Consider the following 12,332-nt stretch of genomic DNA (forward strand, 5'->3'; position numbering starts at 1 on the left):
AGAAGACTTGCAGCTGGAATCACTGCCAAAGATGCTTCAAAAAGTACTGAGTAAAGGGTCTGAATACTTATGTAAATGTGATATTTCAGTTTTTTAAATGTATTAATTTCTCTGATCTCCACTCTGAAAGAATAGCTGGCTGAAACATTTTTTAAATTCAAGGTCAGAATACGTTTTAAAGAAAAGCGCATAAAAAGGGAATTAAGTTCCATTTACAAGTGCATAACTCGGGTCTGAATCGGCCCCATAGAGAGCAGGATTAAACATTTCTTATTTATAGCTGCATACAAAGTAGGGGACAGGGCAGTCTGATTGTCTCTCTCTTTCTCTCAGACCTCATTCCTTCATTCCTCTCTACATTCCTGTCTCCAGTGTCTTCGACATTACTCCTCCCTCTTGGCAGTGCTATAACAGGAGTTTTTCTCTTCAACTGAGTCCATCCTCCTTCTTCCTCATCGTTGTCTGGAGAAAATGGCAGACTAATCTCCAGCAGCCCCTGGGTGAGTTGCAGAAGGAGCCTATCACTATAGAACGTATGTAGCAACTTCTTATCATCCTGATAATCCTCAGAATAGGACGATTGTGCCCTTAGAAACGGACCTACGGTCCGTTTTTACATTTCCCCCTTATGGTTCAATATGTAATTTTAGACAGGTAAACTGTTCCTAGACCTGTCTGTGACTAAGGGAAACTTCTTGCCGGAGCTGTACCCGACATTGGAAGGGCGTCCAGGCTGCGCCGGGTGTGGGTTGTCTCTCCTGTCCCGCCCTTACTGAGGTTAGAGGTCAGGGCAGCGTAGTGGACCTGCTTTATGTTCTCCTGTACCTCCGTCTTAGCCCGTTTCAGCAGGTCTGCCTGCCCCTGAGAGAGAGAAGGGGAAGGATAGGAAGAGAGAGGAGATGGTTTGAGTTGGCCAATGTGGAAACAGACTGGCAATATTCTGTGGTATGTGGTTGTGTGTGTGTGTGGGTGTATATTCACCTTCAGTATTGTGATGTTCCAGCTGAAACTCTCCACAGCTCTGGTGACCTTTCGACCTTTAAGCCCCTCCTTCACTGCCATGGGCTTTAACTTCTCATGGAACTCCATGGCTAGGTGACCACATACACACACAATATTACAATCTTGAACCTTTCCCTCTTTGTCAACCTCTCCAGATCTTAACCAAGCCCCAAGACTGGCTCAACCTCTCTGTGTATTAACCAAGCCCCAAGACTGGCTCAACCTCTCTGTGTATTAACCAAGCCCCAAGACTGGCTCAACCTCTCTGTGTATTAACCAAGGCCCAAGTCTGCCTCAACCTCTCTGTGTATTAACCAAGCCCCAAGGCCCAGGTCTGCCTCAGACTGGCTCTCTCTGTGCATTAGGTCTTAACCTCTCTGTGTATTAACCAAGGCCCAAGACTGGCTCAACCTCTCTGTGTATTAACCAAGCCCCAAGACTGGCTCAACCTCTCTGTGTATTAACCAAGGCCCAAGGCTGGCTCAACCTCTCTGTGTATTAACCAAGGCCCAAGACTGGCTCAACATCTCTGTGCATTAACCAAGGCCCAAGACTGGCTCAACCTCTCTGTGTATTAACCAAGGCCCAAGACTGGCTCAACCTCTCTGTGCATTAACCAAGGCCCAAGACTGGCTCAACATCTCTGTGCATTAACCAAGGCCCAAGACTGGCTCAACATCTCTGTGCATTAACCAAGGCCCAACACTGGCTCAACATCTCTGTACATTAACCAAGGCCCAACACTGGCTCAACCTCTCTGTGCATTAACCAAGGCCCAAGACTGGCTCAACCTCTCTGTGCATTAACCAAGGCCCAAGACTGGCTCAACCTCTCTGTGCATTAACCAAGGCCCAAGACTGGCTCAACCTCTGTCTTTTTAAATATTTTTAATTTTTATTTCACCTTTATTTAACCAGGTAGGCCAGTTGAGAACAAGTTCTCATTTACAACTGCGACCTGGCCAAGATAAAACAAAGCAATGCGATAAAAACAACACAGAGTTAAACATAAACAAACGTACGGTCTGTAACACAATAGAAAAATATATGTACAGTGTGTGTAAATGTAGAAGAGTAGGGAGGTAAGGCAATAAATAGGCCATAGAGGCAAAATAATTACAATTACAATTTAGCATTAACACTGGAGTGATCAATGTGCAGATGATGATGTGCAAGTAGAGATACTGGGGTGCAAAAGAGTAAGAGGGTAAGTAATAATATGGGCATGAGGTAGTTGGGTGTGCCATTTACAGATTGGCTGTGTACAGGTATAGTGATCGGTAAGCTGCTCTGACAGCTGGTGCTTAAAGTTAGAGAGGGAGATATAAGACTCCAGCTTCAGTGATTTTTGCAATTCGTTCCAGTCATTGGCAGCAGAGAACTGGAAGGAAAGGCGGCCAAAGGAAGTGTTGGCTTTGGGGATGACCAGTGAAATATACCTGCTGAAGCGTGTGCTATGGGTGGGTGTTGCTATGGTGACCAGTGAGCTGAGATAAGGCGGGGCTTAACCAAGGCCCAAGACTGGCTCAACCTCTCCACGTCTTAACCAAGGCCCAAGGCTAGCTCAACCTCTCTGTGTCTTAGCCAAGGCCCAAGGCTAGCTCAATCTCTCTGCGTCTTAACCAAGGCCCAAGACTGCCTCAACCTCTCCGTGTCTTAACCAAGGCCCAAGACTGCCTCAACCTCTCCACATATTAACCAAGGCCCAAGGCTGCCTCAACCTCTTCACGTATTAACCAAGGCCCAAGGCTGCCTCAACCTCTTCACGTATTAACCAAGGCCCAAGGCTGCCTCAACCTCTTCACGTATTAACCAAGGCCCAAGGCTGCCTCAACCTCTTCACGTATTAACCAAGGCCCAAGGCTGCCTCAACCTCTTCACGTATTAACCAAGGCCCAAGACTGGCTCAACCTCTCCACGTATTAACCAAGGCCCAAGACTGGCTCAACCTCTCCGTGTCTTAACCAAGGCCCAAGGCTGGCTCAACCTCTCTGTGTCTTAACCAAGGCCCAAGACTGGCTCAGGTCAGTGGTTTGGTGGTGTCTGGTATTTGGGATTCAATCAAAAGTCTTCACCAGTTTATTACACCACAGAGAGAAACAGTGGTGTGTATTCATGGATGCCAAGGGAAGCCAATATCTTTTGCCTCTATGTTTAATAAATTTGAATGCATCTAAGCGAGCGAAACAGCGCCCCCTCTGTCTCTGTACCTGTAGTGAATCGATTGGATGCGGTCTGGTCAAAAAAAGTATGACCTTGTTGCTGCTTGCATTGAATGCAAGGGAAGCCAGCGAGCATGTGGCCTACCTTGACAAAAAATATTAAATAATAGACAATCAGCGTTGAGCTAAACTGAGGGAGCTCAGCTGTGAATGGTTCTGGCGCACCAAAAAAAAGTGCTAAGGGAAACCAGATTGTATTTGGCAGATTGTATTGTACAGACCAATCACATCAGAAGCCAAACGTCACTGACAAAACAAAACATAAATTTTTGCATCTCGTTGGGTCATTGTCTTCCGGTGGCTAGCTAGCCAGCTAAAATTAGCCATGGCGGGAGATAGGGATTTGGACTTGTGGTTTTACTTAATTCTCCGTACGGGCCAATGATGATAAAAGTGATTCTGATGCAACCATAAATTCATACATTATGTCCCTTGCCTGAAAGGATGGAAGTTCAAGTAGCTGGCCTTGCACATCGTTGCCCATGAAAGGAATTTAGGCTAGCGAGCAAGCATTTTAGCCAGGTAGCCTAACACAACAAAATAATCAAAATCATAGACCATTAAGGCAACATGAAAGAGGAGGATGGCATTGGGTGAGTCAACACGCACACACAGAAATTAGTACCATGGATAGCCACATCATAGAGTATTTGGCTTGCGTTTATTGGACAAAATTGTTTTTGGTATCTTTTAGTTGTCACTGTGTTAAAAACTATTATTTAAGGCTACTCTGACATTGCTCATCCTAATATTTATATATTCCTAATGTTTATATATTCCTTAATTCCATTATTTTACTTTTGTGTGTAATGTTGTGGATTGTTAAATATTATTGCACTGTTGGAGCTAAACTCAAAAGCATTTTGCTACACCCGCAATAACATCTGCTAAAAACATGTTTATGTGACCAATAAAATGTAATTTTATGAGAAAAGGCATATGTGATTAGATGATGTTGAAGTGTAAATGGTGCTGGACTAGTGGAGGCAGCTCCTGTTTTCTTTGCGACTTGCGGTAACTCTCCGGTGTTTATAGTTGTTTAGTCCGGAAGAGTTGGAAACCTTACCTTGCTTGGCCATGCTGTTGGTCATGTAACTGTTTGTAACATGCAGTACGGTACATTCAGACCACTTGACTTTTTCTACATTTTGTTACGTTACAGCCTTGTCCTAAAAAAATGTCAATTGTTTTTCCCCTCATCAATCTACACCCAGTACTCTATAATGACAAAGCAAAAACAGTTTTTGACATCTTTGCAAAAATACATTTACATAAGTATTCAGACCCTTTACTCAGTACATTGTTGAAGCACCTTTGGCAGCGATTACAGCCTCGAATCTTCTTGGGTATGACGCTATAAGCTTGGCACACCTGTATTTTATGAATGATGGCGCCAGAGGGGATGGCTGCCGTTTTACGGGCTCCTAACCAATTGTGCTATTTTGGTAGTTTTTTCAATTATTTTGTACATAAAGTTGCTGCTACCATCTCGTATGACCGAAAAGAGTTTCTGGACATCACAACATTGATTACTCACTTCGAACTGGAGAAAGATTTTTCTTTAATGAGTCTGATGCGAAGGATATACTGCTTTCCGGAGAACAGGCCCAAATCCCCTTCATTGGCGTGAAGAAAAGGAAGAGATACCGAGGGAGAAGGTCGGGGTACCTTGTTAGGATTCATAGGCGACCATCGGTGCAATCACTGGAAAACAAACTCAATGATCTACGGCCGAGACTATCCTACCAAAGGGAAATTATACTGTAATATAGGCAACATCCACACCGAGCTAGCTGACGCTTTCAAGGAGCGGGAAACTTAATCAGGATGCTTATAACAAATCCTGCTTCGCCCTAAAATGAACCATCAAACAGGGAAAGCGTCAATACAGGATGAAGATTGAATCCTACTGCACCGGCTCTGACGCTCATGGCAGGGCATGCAAACTAACAAGATTCAACAGACATAAACTGAACAAGTTCCACAGACAAATGACTAACAGAAGTCGAATAATGTGTCCCTGAACAAAGGGGGGGGGGGGGTCCCTGTCCCTGTCCCTGTCATTTCTGGGGAGAATGGCCCTAGCCCTCACCCTCCGATCCAACATGTCCCAGACGTGCTCAATGGGATTGAGATCCGGGCTCTTTGCTGGCCATGGCAGAACACTGATATTCCTGTATTGCAGGAAATCAAGCACAGAACGATCAGTATGGCTGGTGGCGTTGTCATGCTGGAAGGTTATGTCAGGATGAGCCTACAGGAAGGGTACCACATGAGGGAGGAGGATATCTTCTCTGTAACACACAGCGTTGAGATTGCCTGCAATGACAACAAGCTCAGTCCGATGACGCTGTGACACACCGCTCCAGACCATGACGGACCCTCCACCTCCAAATCGACCCCACTACAGAGTGCAGGCCTCGGTGTAACGCTCATTCCTTCGACGATAAACGCGAATCCGACCATCACCTTGGTGAGACAACAGCGACTCGTCAGTGAAGAGCACTTTTTGCCAGTCCTGTCTGGTCCAGCGACGGTGGGTTTGTGCCCATAGGCGATGTTGTTGCCGGTGATGTCTGGTGAGGACCTGCCTTACAACAGGCCTACAAGACCTCAGTCCAGCCTCTCTCAGCCTATTACGGACAGTCTGAGCACTGATGGAGGGATTGTGCATTCCTGGTGTAACTCTGGCAGTTGTTGTTGCCATCCGGTACCTGTCCCGCAGGTGTGATGTCCGGATGTACCGATCCTGTGCAGGTGTTGTTACACGGCTACTGCCACTGCGAGGACGATCAGCTGTCCGTCCTGTCTCCCTGTAGCGCTGTCTTTGGAGTCTCACAGTACAGACATTGCAATTTATTGCCCTGGCCACATCTGCAGTCCTCAAGCCTCCTTGCAACATGCCTAAGGCACGTTCATGCAGATGAGCAGGAACCCTGGGCATCTTTTGGTGTTTTTCAGAGTCAGTAGAAAGGCCTCTTTAGTGTCCTATGTTTTCATAACTGTGACCTTAATTGTCTACTGTCTGTAACCTGTTAGTGTCTTGACGACCGTTCCACAGATGCATGTTCATTAATTGTTTATGGTTCATTGAACAAGCATGGGAAACAGTGTTTAAACCCATTACAATGAAGATCTGTGAAATTATTTGGATTTTTACGAATTATCTTTGAAAGACAGGGTCCTGAAAAAGAGACGTTTCTTTTTTTTGCTGAGTTTATATACCAGGCGGTGTCAGAGGAAGGCCCAAAAAATGGTCAGACTCCAGTTACCCAAGTCATAAACTGTTCTCTCTGCTACCGCATGGCAAGCGGTACCGGAGTGCCAAGTCTAGGTCCAAAAGGCTCTTTAACGGCTTCTACACCCAAGCTATAAGACTGCTGAACAATTAATCAAATGGCCACCCGGACTATTTACATTGACCCCCCCCCTTTGTTTTTACACAGCTGCTACTCGCTGTTTATTATCTATGCATAGTCACTTTACCCCTACCTAAATGTACAATTGACCTCGACTATCATGTACCCCCGCACACTGACTCGGTACCGGTACCCCCTATACATAGCCTCGTTATTGTTATGAAATTTTATTGTGTTACTTTAAAAAAAAAAAAAAAAATTTACTTTGTTATTTAGTAAATATTTTCTTAACTGTATTTCTTGAAATGCATTGTTGGTTAAGGGTTTGTAAGTAAGCATTTCACTGTAACTGTTGTATTCGGCGCATGTGACAAATAACATTTATTTGGGGAGTTTCTCCCATTCTTTTCAGCAGACCCTCTCAAGCTCTGTCAGGTTGGATGGGGTGCGTCGCTGCACGGCTATTTTCAGGTCTCTCCAGAGATGTTCAATCGGATTCAAGTCCGGGCTCAGAAACATTCAGAGACTTGTCCCGAAGTCACTCCTGCATTGTCTTGGCTGTGTGCTTAGGGTCATTGTCCTATTGGAAGGTGAACCTTCGCCCTAGTCTGAGGTCCTGAGTGCTCTGGAGCAGGTTTTCATCAAGGATCTCTCTGTACTTTGCTCCGTTCATCTTTGTCTCAATCCTGACTAGTCTCCCAGTCCCTGCCTCTGAAAAACATTCCCACAGCATGATGCTGCCTCCACCATGCTTCACTGTAGAGATGGTGCCAGGTTTCCTCCAGACGTGAAGCTTGGCATTCAGGCCAAAGAGTTCAATCTTGGTTTCATCAGACCAGAACATTTTGTTTCTCATGGTCTGAGAGTCCTTTAAGTGCCTTTTGGCAAACTCCATGCGGGCTGTCATGCCTTGCACTGAGGAGTGGCTTCCGTCTGGCCACGCTACCATAAAGGCCTGATTGGTGGAGTGCTACAGAGATGGTTGTCCTTCTGGAAGGTTCTCCCATCTCCACAGAGGAACTCTGGAGCTCTGTCAAAGTGACCATCAGGTTCTTGGTCAGGGCCCTTCTCTCCCGATCGCTCAGTTTGGCCAGGCAGCCAGCTCTAGGAAGAGTCTTGGTGGTTCTAAAATTCTTCCATTTAAGAATGATGGAGGCCACAGTGTTCTTAAGGACCTTCAATGCTGCAGACATTTTTTGGTACCCTTCCCCAGATCTGTGCCTCGACACAATCCTGTCTCGGAGCTCTACAGACAATTCCTTCAACCTCATGGCTTGGTTTTTGCTCTGACGTGCACTGTGGGACCTTATATAGGCAGGTGTGTGCCTTTCCAAATCATGTCCAATCAATTGAATTTACCACAGGTGGACTCCAATCAAGATGTATGAACATCTCAATGGTGATCAATGGAAACAGGATGCACCTGAGCTCAATTTCAAGTCTCATAGCAAAAGGTCTGACTACTTATGTAAATAAGGTCTTTCAGTCTTTTACTTTTAATAAATTAGCAAAAATGTCTAAAAACCTGTTTTCGCTTTCTCATTATGTAGATTGATGAGGGGGGAAAAATGATATCCATTTTAGAATAAGGCTGTAATGTAACAAAATGTGGAAAAGGGGAAGGGGTCTGAATACTTTCCCAATGCACTGTATGTTTGTGGACTTCACTGGACAGATGTTGCTCTCCGGTTTGTGACGAAACAAAGGTGTAGCTGAATTTATTCTGCCACTGTGTCTTCTTATTTTCTTGGCCTTAACCCTGTATATCACAGTGTCAAGGCATATGAACTAACAGGTTATAGAGCAAACAACACCATTATCACAACACATAGGTTGTAACATGTTTGTTTGGGGGGGTCTTGGCTTTCCCAGTGATTTTACCCACACACCTGGAGAGAAAGATAGAGAGATATCTGAATACAAGAATAAAGAGGTTGAGACCGGGAGTGGGGACTGCGCATTGCTTTCGACTTTTAAAAGGTAATTTATGGTTGAGCCAACATCCTCAATGTTTGCAGTGAATCTCCGCAAACGTTGGAAATATTTTCTTTATAATGTGCATTGTCCACAGTGGAATGAGCTTGTTGACAATGTGCCTTTGGTTTAATCCTGGCCTGAATTAAAGAGAGAGAGAGAGAGAGAGAGGGCAAACTCCTCATCCTCACATCCCTCTGGTCAGATTGAGCGTGTGGTGCAGTGTGTAAATTCTGCCTGGCTTTCTCTGTCCACCCCAGGACACTGTCACACTTTATCACCATCTCCATGGAGACAAGGAAGTGGGTTAACACCGGTCACACACTGCTAGGAGCGATAATGTGAGGGAACTTTTAAACACAGCATCCTGAGCAACACCACACAACCAACACAACGCAACGCAGACCTGAATGCAACTCAGTAGATATTACTGTTTAATGCTCTCCCTCAGCCTTTCCCTCAACCTTTTCCTCCCTCCCTAAGCCTTTCCCTCCCTCCCTCCCTCCCTCCCTCCCTCCCTCCCTCCCTCCCTCCCTCCCTCCCTCCCTCCCTCCCTCCCTCCCTCCCTCCCTCCCTCCCTCAGCCTTTCCCTCCCTCCCTCCCCCTCTCTCCCTTTTCTCTCTCTCTCTCTCTCTGTCTAACATACACCTGAAAACAACCCACTAACTGCAACACTCACTTATACACAATTACACATCATCTCGTATACACTGACTAAATCCATCCTCCCCTTCACACACAAACAAACACGCACACTTACACGCATCACGTTGCCTGCCTGCCTGCCAGTGCAGTTGCTAGGCGACGCTTGGCTTGAGTGCCAGGGCATTCCGTTGTGTGTGCATGTGAGAAACGTTCTATTTCCCTGTGTAGCCGAGCAGAACCGACAGAACAGAGAGAGAACAGAACAGAGCACGGGCCAGAACTCTTCTTCCCCTCCGACTCCTGGGGCCTCACAAAAACCCTGCACCACAATATATATGCTGACCTCTCCTCAGCTCTCCTCTGACTCCTAGGGCCTCACAAAAACCCTGCAGCACAATTATCATAACTGTCTTCATGAAGGTTTATTAAAAAGTCTGTGTTACAAATGGTAGCCTGTTTCCTATATAGTATACTATCTTTAACCAGAGCTCTATGAGGTCTGCTCATTAGGGCTATACAGCCAACAATGAGCCTTTTAAAGTTATTTTCCCCAACATTTGCGGAGATCACATTCATGGTAAATCCTGCACATGTTGGTTCAAGCGTAAATTACCTTTAAAAAGTATGTTATAGTGCACTACGTTTTAACGTGTCTTGCATTGAGTCCCGGCCAAAGTCTGCTTATCCCAGCCAAATAACTATATATAGTTATTGAGCCTTTCTATCCAGACTTCCCACGCATCTCAAACCAACATCCTCTCCTCACAGACTACCTTTTCATCTGCGAAATAAATCACCTTCTCCTGGCAACCACAGAATGCTCACTGTTTATCACCATGGCGATGACTGTCTTGCCAAGTTCTGTCAGCCTACCCATGATGCCCAGCAACCAGAGTCGCTGCGGGGTAAACAAACCTTGCTCCGCCTAGTTACCCCTAGAGACTGATCTAAGGTATGTTTTGCATTTCCACCTCTATTGGTTAAGGATAGGATTTGGGGAGGATACAGTGATTCTAGATTTGTGCCTAAGGCCATCTTGACCTGTACCCAGAGCTTATGCCAACACAAACTACAGATCGCCCACACAAATCAAGAGCTCAGTCAATAAACAAACTCATCTAATAGTAACATATTGACAGATCTGCCTCAGAGCCAGGATGAAAATAGCTCCTGTGATTGGTGAGGTGAGATGATGTGGGTCCCAAATGGCCCATAGGGTTCTGGTCAAAAGTAGTGCACTATATAGGGAATAGGGTGCCATTTGGGACGGTCACAATTTGGGACATAACCATGGAAGTCTCAGGAGACTACAGGCTTCAGGGTGTTGTTGACGATGTCTCAGCGGGAGAGTCTGTTGGCAGGGCCTGTAGGCAAGGCTTTCTCACAGCTACTGGGCTGTTGACTGAAGAAGAACATCCTGCCTGCTCTCTAACCACCTAACTAGCCAACACAATGTTCCTTCTTTCTCTCTATGTACAGTATATTCTCTCTCCCCTCTCTTTCCTTCTCTCTCACCTGTTGTCTGTATCTGTAGGATCCTGTCGTAGACTCCGTCTGACAGCTCCATCACCGCTCTACTCGCCTGGATCATCTGTAGACAGAGTACACAAGATCAGTTCATTACTTAGAGACACACAAAACATATGCATCAGTTAATCGTTACATTTCATGAATAACCCCAGAGAGATTAAGACCAAAAGCCTGATTAACTAAACACTTAGTGCAATTCCTTCTGGGACATGACCCCACTTTGTGAGTCTGGTGTTCGACAAATTAAGATAAACACTGCTGCTCCTAAGGGTCTGTCCACCACACAGACACACACTGCTGCTCCTAAGGGTCTGTCCATCACACAGACACACACTGCTGCTCCTAAGTGTCTGTCCACCACACAGACACACACTGCTGCTCCTAAGGGTCTGTCCACCACACAGACACACACTGCTGCTCCTAAGGGTCTGTCCACCACACAGACACACACTGCTTCCTCCCATTTATTTCTCCTCCAGGCATGCATCTATTTCTCCCCCAGGCAGGCATTTATTTCTCCCCCAGGCAGGCATTTATTTCTCCCCCAGGCAGGCATCTATTTCTCCCCCAGGCAGGCATCTATTTCTCCCCCAGGCAGGCATCTATTTCTCCCCCAGGCAGGCATTTATTTCTCCCCCAGGCAGGCATCTATTTCTCCCCCAGGCAGGCATCTATTTCTCCCCCAGGCAGGCATCCAAGTCAATGTGTGAGAGCCACTTAGCGGAATGAGATTCACATTTATGCTAATAATATTCAGGGCCAGGGTGAGCGTTTCTCACTCTGATCCATCAGGGAGCACGCACGCACGCACACACACCACACACACACACACACACACACACACACACACACACACACACACACACACACACACACACACACACACACACACACACACACACACACACACACACACACACACACCACACACACACACACACACGACAGTCTACTTCAACTCATTCGGGGGAGTTTGCGAAAGTAAGCACTTTTTAGTCAATCATTAATCAATTTAAAATCTCTCTGGCTGTACTCTGGGACACAGCTAAAGGTGAAAGCTATAAAGATACCTCTATAAACCAGAGGGAACAGAACAGAGACATATTGTCATCAGATATCAAACATCTTACATAACAAAACTACTTACATAATGACCTACAGGTGTCGGATCTTAATTTGATCACCCTGTTGCAGGAGAACATTCCCGCTATACAGGAAATGTAAAATTGTAGTGTATTTGAGGTTTTAAATGCTTCTGAAGTGTGTAATTTTCCCTTTGAAATTTCTGACATGATTTTCCCTTTATGAAAAATGGCTACAAAAATGTCCATTCATTTTATCCACATAATAATTCACATTTCCTTTTGCTGCAGGATTGTTTTCCTGCTGTATTAAACTGGCTCAAATGAAGATCCTACATCTGTAGACAGATGACCCCAGACATAATCTGACCAGTGGATTGTTCAATTAAAAGCACAGCTATCTGCCCAGTGGATGGTTACATTTTTTAAAAAGCTATCTGACGGGCCAAGCATCCATTATCAATTACACTACTTCAAGGTATGGGAGAAAGAGAGAGAAGGGGGGTGCTGGCAAAGAGA

The 12,332-nt window shown here is 45.5% G+C and overlaps 1 protein-coding gene across 1 annotated transcript in view; it reads right to left on the reverse strand.

Annotated features, from left to right (window-relative positions):
• LOC112264394 (inactive phospholipase C-like protein 2) overlaps window positions 1–12,332 on the reverse strand; it is a 50,242-nt gene continuing 37,910 nt past the window's right edge. The window contains exons 10-12 of the mRNA XM_024440976.2: window positions 10,717–10,792; window positions 982–1,091; window positions 1–861 (exon numbers count right to left, since the gene is read on the reverse strand). Of these exons, the coding sequence (XP_024296744.2) occupies window positions 682–861; window positions 982–1,091; window positions 10,717–10,792 (366 nt within the window). The 3' untranslated portion in view covers window positions 1–681. The remainder of the gene's footprint in view (window positions 862–981; window positions 1,092–10,716; window positions 10,793–12,332) is intronic.

The sequence above is a fragment of the Oncorhynchus tshawytscha genome, linkage group LG13 (genome assembly GCF_018296145.1).
Source record: "Oncorhynchus tshawytscha isolate Ot180627B linkage group LG13, Otsh_v2.0, whole genome shotgun sequence".
In the NCBI taxonomy this organism is placed as follows: Eukaryota; Metazoa; Chordata; class Actinopteri; order Salmoniformes; family Salmonidae; genus Oncorhynchus; species Oncorhynchus tshawytscha.